At 40.2% G+C, this 16,355-nt stretch overlaps 1 protein-coding gene across 2 annotated transcripts in view; it reads right to left on the minus strand.

Annotated features, from left to right (window-relative positions):
• LOC124797872 (bifunctional arginine demethylase and lysyl-hydroxylase PSR) overlaps positions 1-16,355 on the minus strand; it is a 163,644-nt gene that overhangs the window by 48,261 nt on the left and 99,028 nt on the right. For both annotated transcript variants that reach the window (XM_047260960.1, XM_047260961.1), the window contains 2 exons: positions 11,521-11,717; positions 4,472-4,619 (listed from right to left, as the gene is read on the minus strand). In XM_047260960.1, the coding sequence (XP_047116916.1) occupies positions 4,472-4,619; positions 11,521-11,717 (345 nt within the window). The remainder of the gene's footprint in view (positions 1-4,471; positions 4,620-11,520; positions 11,718-16,355) is intronic.

A 16,355-nucleotide genomic window follows, 5' to 3' on the forward strand; every position in this document is an offset into this window, starting at 1 on the left:
TTTTGGAGCCCGGACCCTATACTAAAAGTAGATGCAATCACTAATGTTAAGACAAGCAAAAGATTTAAAAAGATGGCAGAGAATATTCATTGCAATAACAATGAAACTGCAAAACCTAGAAATCTTCCAGAATATGACAAATTGCATACACTACGGCCACTGATAGAAAGACTTTTGCAGAAATGTAAGAACAATTATGAGCCCTCATCATTTATGTCAGTAGATGAATCGATGATTCCCTTCAAATGAAGATCATCAATGAAGCAATATATGCCAATGAAGCCAGTGAAACGAGGCTATAAAGTGTGGTGCTTGTCAGATTCGCTCAATTGATATGTAATGAACTTTGATGTTTACACAGGCAAGCGTAAAACAAATAGTACTATGACATTGGGTGAAAGGGTTGTGTTAGATCTAACAAAGAAAATACCAAATAAAAATAATATTCTTGCTTTAGATAGATTCTTTGCCACTGTGAAATTGATGGCAGTACTTTTGAAGAAGGGTGTGTAAGCTTGTGGACTGTCAAGACAAAGAGAAAAGATTTACCCAAAATTAAGAAGGATAACATCAAATTGGGGAGAGGTGAGATCCAGTTTGATACGAGAGGAGCCATTTATGCTATTAAGTGGATGGCTAACTGTCCAGTCACTTTCTTGTAATTTATTCAAGACCCAAGAATAACAACAGTGGCGAAGAGAAAAGACAAGTTTGGACCTAGTACAGATATTCCATGTCCTGAAGTTGTGGCAGAATACAATAAAATAATGGGCGGAGTAGATAAATTTGACCAACTATGAGAAAGTATACTCTTGGCAGATGCTTTGTGAAATGGTGGCTCACAATATTTTATTTCCTAGTGGATGTTGCCAAAGTAAACAGTTTTTTACTATGGAAAATAAGTAAAAGAGAAGGTTGACAGCATGATCAGCTGACATACAGAATCTTTCTAGCCAGGCAACTGATTGCTGGCTTGTCATCCTGGAAAAGACAAGGCCAGAAATCTGTTTTTCTGGCACAAAAAGTCGAAGTACCTGAAGACGTTCGTCTTGCGGCTGTGGGAGAACACACCAACCTATTTTAGGAGAAACCTACAGGAGGTGCTGTTATTGTAGTACCAAAGCAGCAAAAAACACACATGTTGTGTTTGTACATACTGTCAAATACCACTTTGTATTGACCCATGTTTTAGGAAATTTCATGGCAAATAATTGTGAAAAGTAATTGGAACAAAAAAGTAAATTTTTCAAATTAATATGAGATATATTACAAATTTTTCTTTTATTTTTTAACTCCAAAGAAGGGCCATGGGAAGAATACTTCCCACTTCATTGTATGGACCCCCTTTAACAAATGCAGCAAATCTGACATTTTATATGATTAATATATATATATATATATCTATTAATTACTAACTGCTTTCCACTTATTAAAAATAATCCTACAGTAATTTTGCCCACAAATGGGTTAAAAAAATAATGAGTCTCCCATCACAGCTCAGTTACTCTTTCATCATCATTTCAAGTTGAAATGTAATGATAAAGTCTGCAATCATCAGACAGTTGTACAGTGGGTGCAATAATTCAGCACAAAAGCATCCTGAGCAAAGAAGAAAAGTCCCACAGCACACTGCACAGTGAGTAGAGGAGACACATCACATACCCATCCAAAGTCCTCATTGTTATGCTGCCAGACATGCCTTGGTGCTAACAATGTCAGATCATTCCCTGCAGATCCATCCATGATAACCTTCATTTCCACTCATACAAACTGCACATCACACAGAAACTAAACAAACAAGACAAAGTTGTTCGACCAACCTTCACCATTTGCTTCCTGAAACAAATCAGCCTACCTGCAGATGCGAAACATCATACTGAAGTTAGATGAGGCTCATTTTCACCTAGACAGTAGTGTAAACAAACAGAATTGCAGGCACTAGGCACCACAGCCCGGGTAACCCTAGTCAGCCTCATGAAAAATCCCTGTGCTGTAAACATATGACTGTGTCGTGTTGTGTGGCTTCATTTAGCATCATTGGTCCATATTTTATTGAGGAGCTTCATAGATGTGCAGTAACAGTTACTAGAAACAGCTGTGTCCAAATGATAAATAACTTGCCCCTTCTTAGGTGGAACAGTGATGTTTTGTTCCAACAGGACTGGACAACAGCTCATACGGCCTGCCAATCCTTGAACATCTTACAACATCTTTTTCCTGGTCAAGAGATTTCCCGATTTGCAGGCATTCACTGGCCACTATAGTTGAAAAGTGAAGTGTATGACTACACATCCTCATACTGTGGCCGAACTTAAAATTCCTTGCAGTTGTGGAGGAGATCTCACCGAACATGTTGAAATGGGTGATGGAGTGTACCATTCGCCACCTGGAGGAATGCATGGAACATGATGGCAATTGTCTATATGGTGTTACATTCAGAACCAAGTACATGATGTGTAATGGCATGTATTTTTCTTTGATTTCTACTTATGTTTTAATAATTTGCTCTGAAATGTTATGATGTTCTATCCTTTTTATATCCTACTATTTGTTCTGCTACAACCTGTATATGTAAATGAATGTGAGCATTTTGCACTTAGCCAATTTTGTGATGTTTCTACGCTAGCTTGCCAAAGAACATCACATTACCCCAATCAAAGCAAAAATGGTAGAGGACTTTTCTGCCTGATGCGGCTAACAATGCAAATTTGTGTATGACAATTATAGTTCAAATCAGTATGACTTACAAATACTTGGACTATCCTGACAAGTTTTGCTAAATTTATGAACAGCTAACTCTACTATCCCAAGGAAGTCTTTAATCTGAATACTGGTGGCTATACTGAAGAGTGTCCCTAATTTATGTTAAATGTCTCATCCTGGTCTTTGTTCCTGGTTTAACCATAGGACATCATGAATGAAGTTGGAAAGGAGAGCAGATCAACACTGAATGTCCCACCACTGACAGTTCCGTTTTCATTACATGTAAGTCTTATGTAATAACTTTACAGTACATTGAAAGAGCCTGCTTTTTAGTGTAAAGAGCCTACAAAAATAAGAATGACACAGTGAGAGTCAAATATGGCAATAGATATACAATCTCCTACAGGTCCAGCAATACTGTTGGAAAAGATTTAATGAAATTTTAAACGAGACTTCGAGAACAATTAGAAACTCAGCTGGCACTGAAAGACTTTTTTGGTCAAAATACACTCATTTGGTAACAGTGCCATTTTATGCCTATTTATTTTATCCGTACTTTTCTAGAAAACAGATTCCATCTAGCAGAATTTGAAAAATACCTATACGACTGCATCTCTCTTCACTGAACTCTAAATGTTTTCCAGCCAAAAATTACTTTAGAAGTGGAAACGGAGTGAATGGTGGTGAATGGGATAGACGTTTTAAAGTTGTATTTCACATGCCTCAGTTTCCTCACTCTGACAGTATCTTTAGAAGCAATTCCATTGTATCAATAATTTTATCTTGCGAGTTAAGCATTTATTGTATATTTTTTCAGCAGGGCAGAGAACATGATGTTTGCTAGTTACTATTTTAACGTTTGAAATCAATGCAAACAATCGCCAATCCTTTACAAGGAAAATACTAATTGTAAACTGCCCACTAGATGACACCATCTTCCAACCACTGGTTTCATAGCTGTATACATTTTAGTACCTTAAGTAAGAAAGTTTCCTGCCTCAATGAAATCAAAACAGAGGAGGGGCTTTTGTTGGTCTGCATGTATGCAAACTGATCAAGGATGGATATCTCACTTAAGTTCTTACAGGCAGTGAGAATTTAGCATGTAATTACTTTGTTCAAGTGTCCGTTAACTTCCTTGAAGTACAAATTCTGATAACTATAAAGATTTGATGAAGAATAAAATCTGTAGGGCTATAAGATAATACATTTTCTGTTTGATTTCATCCTTAAAAACTGTGGCCATGTTAAGTGACAAATCTGAGGAACTCTTCCGATGAGTAATTTCAAAGATGAAACAATTTACCATGGGAAGTTAAATGAGCTGCTGATGTTCATTTATTGCTAGACACTCATCATCACAAATGTTATACAAATTACAGCAGGATGGTTGCGCACTCAGTGAAAAGCTATGAAGAGAAAAGAAGCCAAGTGCACCTATAAGCATCTAAGGACAATACTACAATGCTGAAATAGGTAAACGTTACATCTAAATATTGTACTTAGCATTTTTAGCATTTTATTTACGTTTTCAGCCAACTGGCCATGTGATGCAATCTCATAGGGGGAATCTGGGCTGCAAAAGAGACTGTTGAAGTTATGACATGAATCTTGGATAGGCTTACAAAAGTTTATTAGAAAACAATCATTTATAAATACGTATATTTCTTTCTGTCTTTGCTATAGGTATTGTTACTTGCTACATAAATTTAATATCAAGGTAGAGAGAAAGAGAGGCTCATCTAGTCTCAGACTATCCCATACTCACAGGTTTGCAGTCAGCTGGCCACGTTGGCAACTGAGTGCGGGGATATATCACAGTAAACCAAGTTATTGCTTCATCACGTTGTTTGCCTCCATCTGCTGAAGTTACTTTAAGTAACTCACGTGGTGTATGAGTTGGAAAAAGGCACCACCTATAATAATACATAAAAAACAATTCATGCTCATGAAAGAATAGCTTTAAGAGGGATAAGGAATTCAAATAAAGTATACAATATGTATAAAAATTTGTACAGAATGTTTAACTTTCAATGTGGAAAATAACGGAAAGTTTAAAAAAATGCAAGTAAGCAGCCAATATAAAATACGAGGAGTGTTTTTTAAGTAAGTACCGTTTTGCCACACCGCAGCGCTGCGGTCGGCGTTCTGCGCATGCACACTGGGTACCTACATCTGTTGTCTATGTACTGACGCCATTACAGTCTGATTCTTCCTCATTTACGTTGTGTACTGAGTGTTTAAGATGCCTCCGATAATCCTGAGTCACGTCGACTGTGAAGTACGGGCTGTTATAAGATTTCTTAGTGCTAGACGCCTAAAAGTGATCGATATTCATTGCTGGATGACTTTCCTAATGTTTCTCGTAGTGTTTTGTATGGCATTGTGACCGAGCACTTGAATTACCGAAAATTGTGCGCAAGTTGGGTACTGAAAATGTTGACGGATGTGCACAAAACCAAATGTTTAGACAGTGCATTGACTTTCCTTGAGCGGTACACAATGACAATGATGATTTCTGAAGCCAAATTGTTATGGGCGATGAAACATGGGTGGCCTACATCACACGAGAATCAAAGCAACAGTCCATGGAATGGTGGCATTCAGATTCACCCAGAAAATTGAAAGTTAAGCAAACAATTTCTGCCCGCAAAATCATGTGCACAGTTTTTTGGGACAGAAAAGGAGTATTGCTTGTGGAATTTCTGCCTCGTAATGAGACAATCAATGCAGCAGCTCATCGTAAGACATTGCAGAATCTGCGCTGTTCAATTCAGAACAAAAGACGTGGCAAGTTGAGCAAGGGCATTGTTTTGCTGCAAGAGAATGACCGTCCGCATGTGGCGAATCAGACGAAAGGTCTCATCACATCTTTTCTATGGGAAACTCGAAATCATTCCCTGTACAGCCCCGATCTTGTGCCCAGTGACTACCATCTGTTCCTGCACTTGAAGAAACACCTGGGCGGTCAGTGTCTTCAAGACGATGACGAAGTCAAAACAGTGGTGAAGCAGTGGTTAACAAGTCAGGTGGCAGACTTCTATGAGGTGGGTATTCAAAAACTGGTACAACGTTATGACAAGTGCCTCAATATTGATGGAAATTATGTAGAAAAGTAGATTAAGGTACAGGCTTTCATGTAAAAATAAAATTATTGAGATATCTTAGCACGTCTTTTTTTAAATTTCAAAACGGTACTTACTCAAAAAACACACCTTGTAACTCACCATATAACTCAGGTGTTGAAAGGTTGATAAACACACAAACAAAACAATAGAAAACATTGCTAAAGCTTTCAAAACAAAGTACTATTTCAGAGCAAGAGTGATCCCCTTGCCGCCCCCCCCCCCCTTCTCTCTCTCTCTCTCTCTCTCTCTCTCTCTCTCTCTCTCTCTCACACACACACACACACACACACACACACACACACACACTACATTGCATTGTACTGTGGCTGTGTCAGATGGAATGGGTGAGGGGAAGGAGGAGATGGGGAGAGGAGGGAAGGTTGGAGGGTAGAGTGGCTGATGGTTGGGATGACCAGCCAGGAAGTGGATGGGACAGGTGTGTGGCACCAGTATACATTTTTGGTGCTTGCAGGAGAAGTTGCGTGTGTTCCACGATAAAGGTAATGCCCAGTACCCTGAAGGACTTACTAAGACATAATGCTCCAAACCTAGTTTGCAAATAGATCTCCTGCACAACTTCCGGGACTCATGCTTGGGACCTTTGCCTTTCATGGTAATGTGCTCAACTGATTAATGCCTCATGACCCACCCTCACAGCTTTACTTCTCCCAGGTACATTACCTACTTTGCGAACTTCACAGAATTCTCCCACATACCTTGGAGGCTTATATAGTACATGCGGTAGCTTGGACTTAGAAAATTTTCACAGTGCCAGCGGATCGTTATCCCAGATGCGCATACTGGGTGTTTTAGAGTATGCGCGTCTGCTGGCGCACCGCCACGATTGCGTCAGCCGGCCGCGGCTGCGGCAAGTCAACAAGGTCGAGCGATAAGTGACATAATGGAACAAAGCTGTTGCATCCTTGAGCCCCCCGGTTCGTGATGTACCCATGTCCGGTTAATGGCTGACGCTACAGATCAGTTTGCATAATGATCCATTTATTTATGAAAATTCAAAGTACAGTCAGGAGAAGTTGCTCATTCGCACTGCTGCTGCTGCACAGGCAACTGCATTGAACGCCGCCACGATGCCTTACAGGAGATTTCGTCGCCGTTCTAAACAGACAGGGTATAAAACGATCGACAACATCGAGTTCGCCAAAAGAGCTGGAGACAAGAAGAATCGCATTCCAGTGAAGAGTGTTGCTGCTACTGCACTTGTCGACTGACCTTGTGTTTTCTGTAGATGTAGACTTAATTTTAGTATTGATATTAATGACACTTTTTCACATGCTAATGGTTGGCTTACTGTAGCCATTGTACGTGGAGGTACAGGAGTACCTAGTGTTCCCGGACTTGAAAGTTTTGTTGATAGAGACATTATCTCCTATCGTACCTACCATATGGCAGAACTTGCAAATAAAGACTTTGGTAAATCAGCTTATATGTCGCCTTCTGCATTGTCTTTGTATACTTGTAATAAGAGAAAAATATCTGTAAATGAGTCTGTATTCATTTGGGTTAAAGGTAAAGGAGTTTGTGAATATGTAAAGTTTGTTGGTGACTGTACTTTTTATTTTCACAAATAAATTCATCTGTATTCAAACTGATCTGTAGCGTCAGCCATTAACCGGACATGGGTACATCACGAACCGGGGGGGCTCAAGGAGGCAACAGCTTTGTTACGTAACTACACTTATCGCCTGACCTTGACGTCATCGCGCAGCCGAGGCCGGCTGACGCAAATTTTCTACGCCCAACTTACATCATAGCACTGACAACCATTCTAGATGTGATGAGAAACATGTTGCTACATGTTCATTGAACATTATACGTTTTGTGATGCTAGCGTCAGCCATTAACCGGACATGAGTACATCACGAAACGGGGACTCAAGGATGCAACAGCATGATCAAAATAAAAAATAATTACAATTATAAGAACACTACTCTAATTCATATTAATTAAATAATAATAATAATAATAATAATAATATATCAATCCATTACATACATAAAGTCGTTAGGGTTTTTTTTTTTTGGGGGGGGGGGGGGGGGGGGGTACCGACCCTCCTCCCAACATATTGCCTCATTAATGTTCCTTGAAGAAAGGAATGCTTGCCTGTGAAAGGCAAACGTCCCAGATTCAAGTTTCGGTCTGGCACATAGTCTTAACCTGCCAGAAGGTTTAAAACCAGTGCATCTCCCCTGCAGACAAAAAATTCATCTGGAGATCTCCTGCAGCATTTCCACATATGAACCTGAACCTTCAACCATCCCTACAAATCAGGTGCAAAGCGGCAACCTCTTCATTGCTCTGCATGGCAAACAGCTTAACATCCTTTGCCATGACTTTGACTGACTATCTATTGTTGTACCTGGACATGAACATTTAACCCACAATCCTTCCCACCTCTTCCAAAGTAACTTCCACTGTCTAAACAATCTACAGAACACCACTGTCTATTCTTATGCCACACCACCTCCCAACCCCTTGCCCCATGGGTCATATCAGAGGATGACTTACCCTATCAGAGGTAGGACCATGTATGAAAGCAGTAAGAATCACATACCAGTGATGCTGTAACTTTTGCACAGTCATTTATGTGGACGTGACAACCAACCAACTACTCATCTCTTATGTACGGCCAGGCCACCACCAAAAACTGTGGCTAAGTATAGAGTAGATCCACCTAGTGGTGAAACATACTGTCTAGCACAAAATGCTTCACACTTCAATGTGAATGGCTGTTTCATGACTTTTATCATTTTGATCTTCGAGCAATACGAGCTTTCTCTGAATTATGTAGATTGGATTTTCCTTTAAACACATTCTTTGATCCCATAATCTCACTACCTTCAACATTTGCAAGTCGTTTCCCAAAATGCACCGCCATTTTCACTCATGCTGCAGTCCCACTCCCCTTCTGAATCCATTATTCCACTTCACTGTGTGATACAAGCAATTCCCACATCTTCCCCTGCCCATTTACTCTAAATTATAGATATTTAATTTTTACATTAAATGTTCACAAAAGGCATCGAGCAAAAATAAAAATAAATAAATAAATTAATTAATTAAAAGAAAAAGAAAAAAAACCTAGCAGTTTAACCACTCATCAGTATAGTTTACTTAATAATACTTCCACAACGGGAAAAATTCACCCAGACAGAAACTCTACCAGCATCTGGGAATACTGTTGTAGACTGTTTACATTAATTGTTTTCAGCACACTTGTTACTATTAATAAAAATTTATTCAATTATTTTACGTTATTAAACAGAAACGAGCAAAGGCCACCACACACAAACAGATGATTGATGGGAGGCACTCAGATACATGTAAGCACAAATAATTATTACTTCAGTGGATTTTGAAAAAGTACCATTCTTTTTCTGGTTTAAGTGCTCTCACTCACCCCCCCCCCCCGCCCCCCCCCCCATACACATGGAAGTCTTCTGAAGTTTTACAAAAGTCTGGAGAAAAAACATCAATGCAGCTTAACAAAAAGAAGAACTGAAAAGGGGGAAAACTGCCATGAGTAAATGTATAACCAGTTTTCTTTAGCGCTTGAACAGTCCACGGGTGTACTGCCGGTCCATAGTGTCCAACGAGCACAATATTTCGGCAATCAGACATGTCGCCATCGTAAGGTGTGCAGATGAACTGAGCTCCTGAGGGTGGGCGGCCGTCCTAAATCCCCTTCCCCCGCGAGGCGTTCTTTCCGTGGTCCGCGCATCGGCAATTGCTGAGAGGCTGGTGTCAGCGTCTTTGGTGGCGTCCGTGTAACTGCCTCGTCCGCCCTGGCCGCTCTTTTGTTTTCTTTGCTGGGCCTCTTTTTAATTAGACTCAGTGCTGGTTCCCGCGCCTTGCTGAGGTTATAGCCACAATCTCTGTTGATTAGTCCGTCCCTGGTACGAATTTCGATAGCCTCTCTAACGATGCTGTCCCAGTATTTAGATGTCTTTGTCAAGACCCTGGTATGTTGCTAGTCCATTTCGTGATTTTCAGACAAACAGTGCTCTGCGACTGCTGACTTGCTGGGGTACATAAGTCGATTGTGCCTCTGATGTTCTCGGCAACGATCTTAGATGGTGGGCACTGTCTGTCCAATGTAGGTCTTCCCACACTCACAGGGAATCTGGTATATGCCAGCCTTCTGCAAACCGAGATCGTCTTTGACACTTCCCAATAATGTTAATGTTTCATTGGGCAGGCAAAAGACAGCTTCTACTCTGTGTTTCCTCAATATTCGTCCTATCTTCCCTGATAGTGCGCCAGCATACGGTATATAGGCGGTGGCTATCTCTTCCTCCGTGACTTCGTCCATCTCCACACGCTGTACTGTAGAGGTGGGGCGGAGTGCGCGTCTGATCTGCCATTCCGAGTACCCGTTTTTCCGAAATACAGTTTTGAGGTGTTCCAGCTCATGGGGCAGACTCTCTGCGTCCGAGATGGTGTGCGCCCTGTGCACCAGTATTTTTAGTACCCCATTCCTCTGTGAAGGGTGGTGGCAGCTATTTGCATGCAAATACAGGTCGGTGTGCGTTTTCTTCCTGTATACCTGATGGCCCCGGGTGCCATCCGCTCTTCTTTTGACCATGACGTCCAGGAATGGTAAACTTCCTTCTGCTTCGGTCTCCATAGTGAATTTGATATTCGGATGTATGGAGTTCAGGTGTGTAAGGAAGCCTAGGAGCTTGCCCCTTCCATGGCGCCATATCACAAACGTGTCATCAACATAACATAGAAAAAAAGTAGGTTTTCATTTGGATGATGCCAAAGCTTCCTCCTCGAAATACTCCATACAAAAATTCACGACCAAAGACGAAAATTTCTGTGCAATGAGCTCAACTGACTCTCGAAGAGGCACCCTGGTGAATAATGAGACAATGTCAAAACTCACCAGGATATCTGAGTCCTGAGTCTTTCAGCTTGAAGAATTCCGAATGTGATGAGGGCATTTACCCACGTAAGGGCTTAGTAGTTCTGCCAGGTATTTGGCCAGCAAATATGTAGGTGCCCTAATGTTGCTGACAATAGGGCTTAGTCAAATTAAAAAGAGGCTCAGCAAAGAAAACGAATGAGCGACCAGAACGGAAGAGGCAGTTACACCGATGCCACCCACCACCACAGATGCCGATGCCAGCCTCTCAGCGATCGTCGACGCGTGGCCGAGGACCACGGAGAGAACGCCTCGCAGGGGAAGGGGATTTAGGACGGCCGTCCGCCCTCAGGAACTCAGTTCGTCAGCGCACCTGATGACGGCGACATGTCTGATCACTGAAATATTGTGCCCATTGGACACTATGGACCGGCAGTACACCCGTGGACTGTTTGCGCAAGAAATACGCCGGGAGAAGTTTAAGAATCACAGTTTTCTTTAGTCACTGCTAACAACGAAGGAAAAACAGCGGTTTGCAGAATATGTACACAAGAAGCAAATATACTGTGCCCACTGAAAATGTTTTAGAAATGAAAGCTAAATGCACCTGGTAAAAAAATTATTATTTGCAGTTAGCATAAGACAGGAAAAAAAAAATTATTATAATTGCTGCTGTGAAAGACAGCTAAGCAAACGAACATATTACTGGGGAAGTCTGCATCTGCGCAGACCTCTATCTACAGTGCTATACCTCACGAACGATTTGGGATATGTTAATATTTATGAGAGGAAGAAGCAACAAACCTTTTGTGACCAGATATAAGAGCATTCCAAGCAGATGTTCCAAGTGGATCAATATGAATACCAGTGCCTGATCTAGCTGGTCCCATGACAAACCAACGATAGGGGGGACGACGCTCTTCTCCAGCATGCTGGAATAAGTCATCTTGGAAGTATTCTGGAACTTCGTAGTCCTCCAGTAACCGTCGCCTACGAGGGTGCTGAAAGAATACAGTTAAGTGATCCAGTTGGGTCAGACAACAATTTATTTATACTTATGCTACATTCTAGGAGTTTAGCCATGGTACAGAAGATTTGTATGAAATACTTGGTAAAACAGGTATGGAACTAACATGTATTATATGTTGTTGCTGTTGTGGTCTTCAGTCCTGAGACTGGTTTGATGCAGCTCTCCATGCTACTCTATACTGTGCAAGCTTCTTCATCTCCCAGTACCTACTGCAGCCTACATCCTTTTGAATCTGCTTAGTGTATTCATCTCTTGGTCTCCCTCTACGATTTTTACCCTCCACGCTGCCCTCCAATACTAAATTGGTGATCCCTTGATGCCTAAGAACATGTCCTACCAACCGATCCCTTCTTCTGGTCAAGAAGTGCCACAAATTTCTCTTCTCCCCAATCCTATTCAATACTTCCTCATTAGTTATGTGATCTACCCATCTAATCTTCAGCATTCTTCTGTAGCACCACATTTCGAAAGCTTCTATTCTCTTCTTGTCCAAACTATTTATTGTCCATGTTTCACTTCCATACATGGCTACACTCCATACAAATACTTTCAGAAACATCTTCCTGACACTTAAATCTATATATATTATAAAAGGTGAAAAAAATTACAATTTGTGGCTGCGTAAACAACAGCTGGTGTTTTTGTGAGGAGGGTGGAAATGACGCTTCAAACACTGAGCTCAAACACTAATCAAGCAGGACAACTGAAATCATTTGTACAGTAATGTCCTCATGAAAGATTTGGTGCTCACAGCGAATACAGTAGCTCCACCTCTTGCAACACATTTGGGGCACACTTACCACATAATCAAATCCTTAGTTAATTTAGATAAAACAGAGGTCTTCTTCAAATGTTTTAAATCTAACATAAGAGTGTCATGCAATTTTACAATAACCCATCTGTGAATTAGAAACACAAAAAGTTAAGACTGCTTGAAAGTAGTTACAGTACAAGATATCTATATCCTTTCGAGCCATTTGTGCACTGGTACTTATGTGCATTTACGGCAGAATAAAACAGGATGTAAATTGTGCAACTAATGCTTATTTTTATTCCAGACATAAGTGCATGAGGAAAACCTGTTGTCAAAGACATATATATTTTTCCCGCGTGGAATGTTTCCCTATATGCGAGTGTATACCCGTCCTTTTTTCCCCCTAAGGTAAGTCTTTCCGCTCCCGGGATTGGAATGACTCCTTACCCTCTCCCTTAAAACCCACATCCTTTCGTCTTTCCCTCTCCTTCCCTCTTTCCTGATGAGGCAACAGTTTGTTGCGAAAGCTTGAATTTTGTGTGTATGTTTGTGTGTCTGTCGACCTGCCAGCACTTTCATTTGGTAAGTCACATCATCTTTGTTTTTAGATATATTTTTCCTACGTGGAATGTTTCCCTCTATTATAACCATATATATATATATATATATATATATATATATATATATATATATATATATATATAAAGATGAGGTGACTTACCGAACAAAAGCGCTGGCAGGTCGATAGACACACAAACAAACACAAACATACACACAAAATTCAAGCTTTCGCAACAAACTGTTGCCTCATCAGGAAAGAGGGAAGGAGAGGGGAAGACGAAAGGAAGTGGGTTTTAAGGGAGAGGGTAAGGAGTCATTCCAATCCCGGGAGCGGAAAGACTTACCTTAGGGGGAAAAAAGGACAGGTATACACTCGCACACACGCACATATCCATCCACACATACAGACACAAGCAGACATATTTAAAGACCAATTTTTTGCACTATCTCTTGTGTCTGTATGTATGTGTGGATGGATATGTGCGTGTGTGCGAGTGTATACCTGTCCTTTTTTCCCCCTAAGGTAAGTCTTTCCGCTCCCGGGATTGGAATGACTCCTTACCCTCTCCCTTAAAACCCACTTCCTTTCGTCTTCCCCTCTCCTTCCCTCTTTCCTGATGAGGCAACAGTTTGTTGCGAAAGCTTGAATTTTGTGTGTATGTTTGTGTTTGTTTGTGTGTCTATCGACCTGCCAGCGCTTTTGTTCGGTAAGTCACCTCATCTTTGTTTTTATATATAATTTTTCCCACGTGGAATGTTTCCTTCCATTACATATATATATATATATATATATATATATATATATATATATATATATATATATATATTTATAATAATCACACACACATCTTTTCAACTTCTTTCTGGTAAATTAGAACTCTTGCACTTGTCAAGGCTGTCAGCTGTAAAGTCAAAGCATAACCTATCATTTCCACCCACCACAAGAATGAAGCTGGCAGCCATGTTTTTATCAGCACAAAGCAGATCATAATATTCATATAAGACAATGTCTTGGAATGAAGAACAGTAAGGCAATTCTATTCTGTCAAAAGTCAAGTTAATTTTTTGGATAGTGACTTGAACAGGGAAGGCTGCTGAGATTAAAATTTTACTGCCATGAAAATATCATTGGTGTCCGTAGATGTTGCTATGTGCACACTTTCAATTCTGTTGTTTTCAGTTCTGTGTTATCCTCCACATAGTTAATTATGAATAAAGTAGTCCAGTAATTACATATTGTCCCTGTATTTTCAAACTACAACCCTAAAAGGTTATGGACCAAGATCATGTGATCAGTAAAAGTGACATTTTTCGATTATACAAAACTAAATTTGTAAGCTTAAAAGTGTGGGAATACACAAGTTCATTAACATGACAAATATTCCACATATGACTGCTGCACAGGGAAGTTGACTGGAAACGCTGTCATGCAATAATCACAACACATGGAGAATACAATTAGAAGCACTACTCATAAAAAAAATCATACATGGCAATGTGTATCTGGAGACATACTGTAGCCCGCAGTGACTGGCAAAGGACAAATGCTCACTATTACAAAAGCTGTGTAAAGAGCATGGCTCGTGACTGACAGAAAAGTACACTTGATTTGATCCACCAATCCCAGTGAGATGAAGAAAGTAAAACACTGCATTACATCACATAAAGTATGGTTTAAAATAGAATCAATTATGCACCCAATGCAAGATCATCAAAAGCCTCATGCACCATCACATTTCTTAAATGAAACCTAGTGATGATGTAAATCATCACCTTACTGAATTCTTCGATGCTGTGAGCGAGTTACAAGCAATGGATGTCGACATAAACAGTGATCTATTGCCAATAGTGATGCTCTGCAGTCTTTCAGGTAGTAATCACAATGTTAGATGTGCTATTGAGTCCCATGACACTCAACTAGATGTTGAGCCACTAAAAGCAAAAATCTTGAACACAATGCAAGGATTCAGAAAGCTAGTGAAAATGTAAGTGTTACAATGTTTGTTAAAGCGGGTAAACATTTTGTGAACCAGTGAAAAAGTGCTGTGAGTGACAGTGACAAATTGGAACAAAAATCAAAGCAAAAACAAAGTGGGAAAATCAACATAAAATTGCAGCTTTTATAACAAGAAAGGACACAAGGAAGATGTGTATTTTTTCAAGAAGAAACTCTGTGAGAGTTGAGAACAAAGTCGACAAAGCTCATTGTTGTTTCTCTACGAATGAGTCTGCTCTGAAGTTTATGAATCTAATATTTTTTTGTGTGCAGACAGTGCATGCACATCACGCATGTGCAACAATCCAAAAGTGTTTATACATGTGACAGAAATGCAAGAGAATTTAATACTTGCAGACAATAGCACTCCGCTAGTAACACCTCAAGGTGACATACACTTCCCAATTGCAGCAAATGACGCCAACTCTATAATACTGAAAAACACTTTAGTGCCAAAACTCTGCACAAACCTCCTTTCAGCAGCAAAAGTTGTAGACATCGACATTTGAGAAAAATCATGCATTTATATGAAATACTAATGGTAAAGTCAATGCGATTGCAAAATGAGCGCGTAGCTGGTTTCATTTACCAGAAAATGATCCAAAGGTGTGGACCGTTGCTGAGCCAAAAGTTACGAAAAGCGAGAAGCTCGATTAGACCACTTGAATTTGTGAGATATGATCAAAATGCTCAAAAACAAATATGCAATAGGTTTCAAGTTCAGTGATGCCAATCTCACCAGAAGCTCTATATTTCTTTAAAGAAAAATCACAGACATTCCGTTGTGGTCCAATGAAAGAAATTTTCAAGGTGGTTTCTTGAACACATTCTCAGGTCTAATACAATAAATTTCATTGAGATGGAAAAGCTTCTGTTCACAAATCGTCACAGATTTAGAAAGCATTGCTCTGGTGAAACTCAGCTTGCCCTTCTCTCACATGACATCCTAAAAATTATGGATGGAGGGCAACAGGCAGATTCCATATTCCTAAATATATGGAAAGAATTTGATACGGTGCGCCACTGCCGGCTGTTGATGAAAGTCCAAGCATACGGATTAGGTTCCCAGATATCTTAGTAGCTCGAGGACTTTTTAAGTAGTAGAACCCAGTAAATTGTCCTCAGCAGCGACTTTTAATCAGAGACAAGGCTATTGTCAGGGGTGTCCTGGAAAGCATACATAAATGATTTGGCAAACAGGGTGGGCAGCAATCTGCGATTGTTTGGCTGATGATGCTGTGGTGTATGGTAAGGTGTCAAAGTTGAATGACTGTACGAGGATACAAGATGACTCAATC

The sequence above is a fragment of the Schistocerca piceifrons genome, chromosome 5 (assembly GCF_021461385.2).
Source record: "Schistocerca piceifrons isolate TAMUIC-IGC-003096 chromosome 5, iqSchPice1.1, whole genome shotgun sequence".
Taxonomy (NCBI): domain Eukaryota; kingdom Metazoa; phylum Arthropoda; class Insecta; order Orthoptera; family Acrididae; genus Schistocerca; species Schistocerca piceifrons.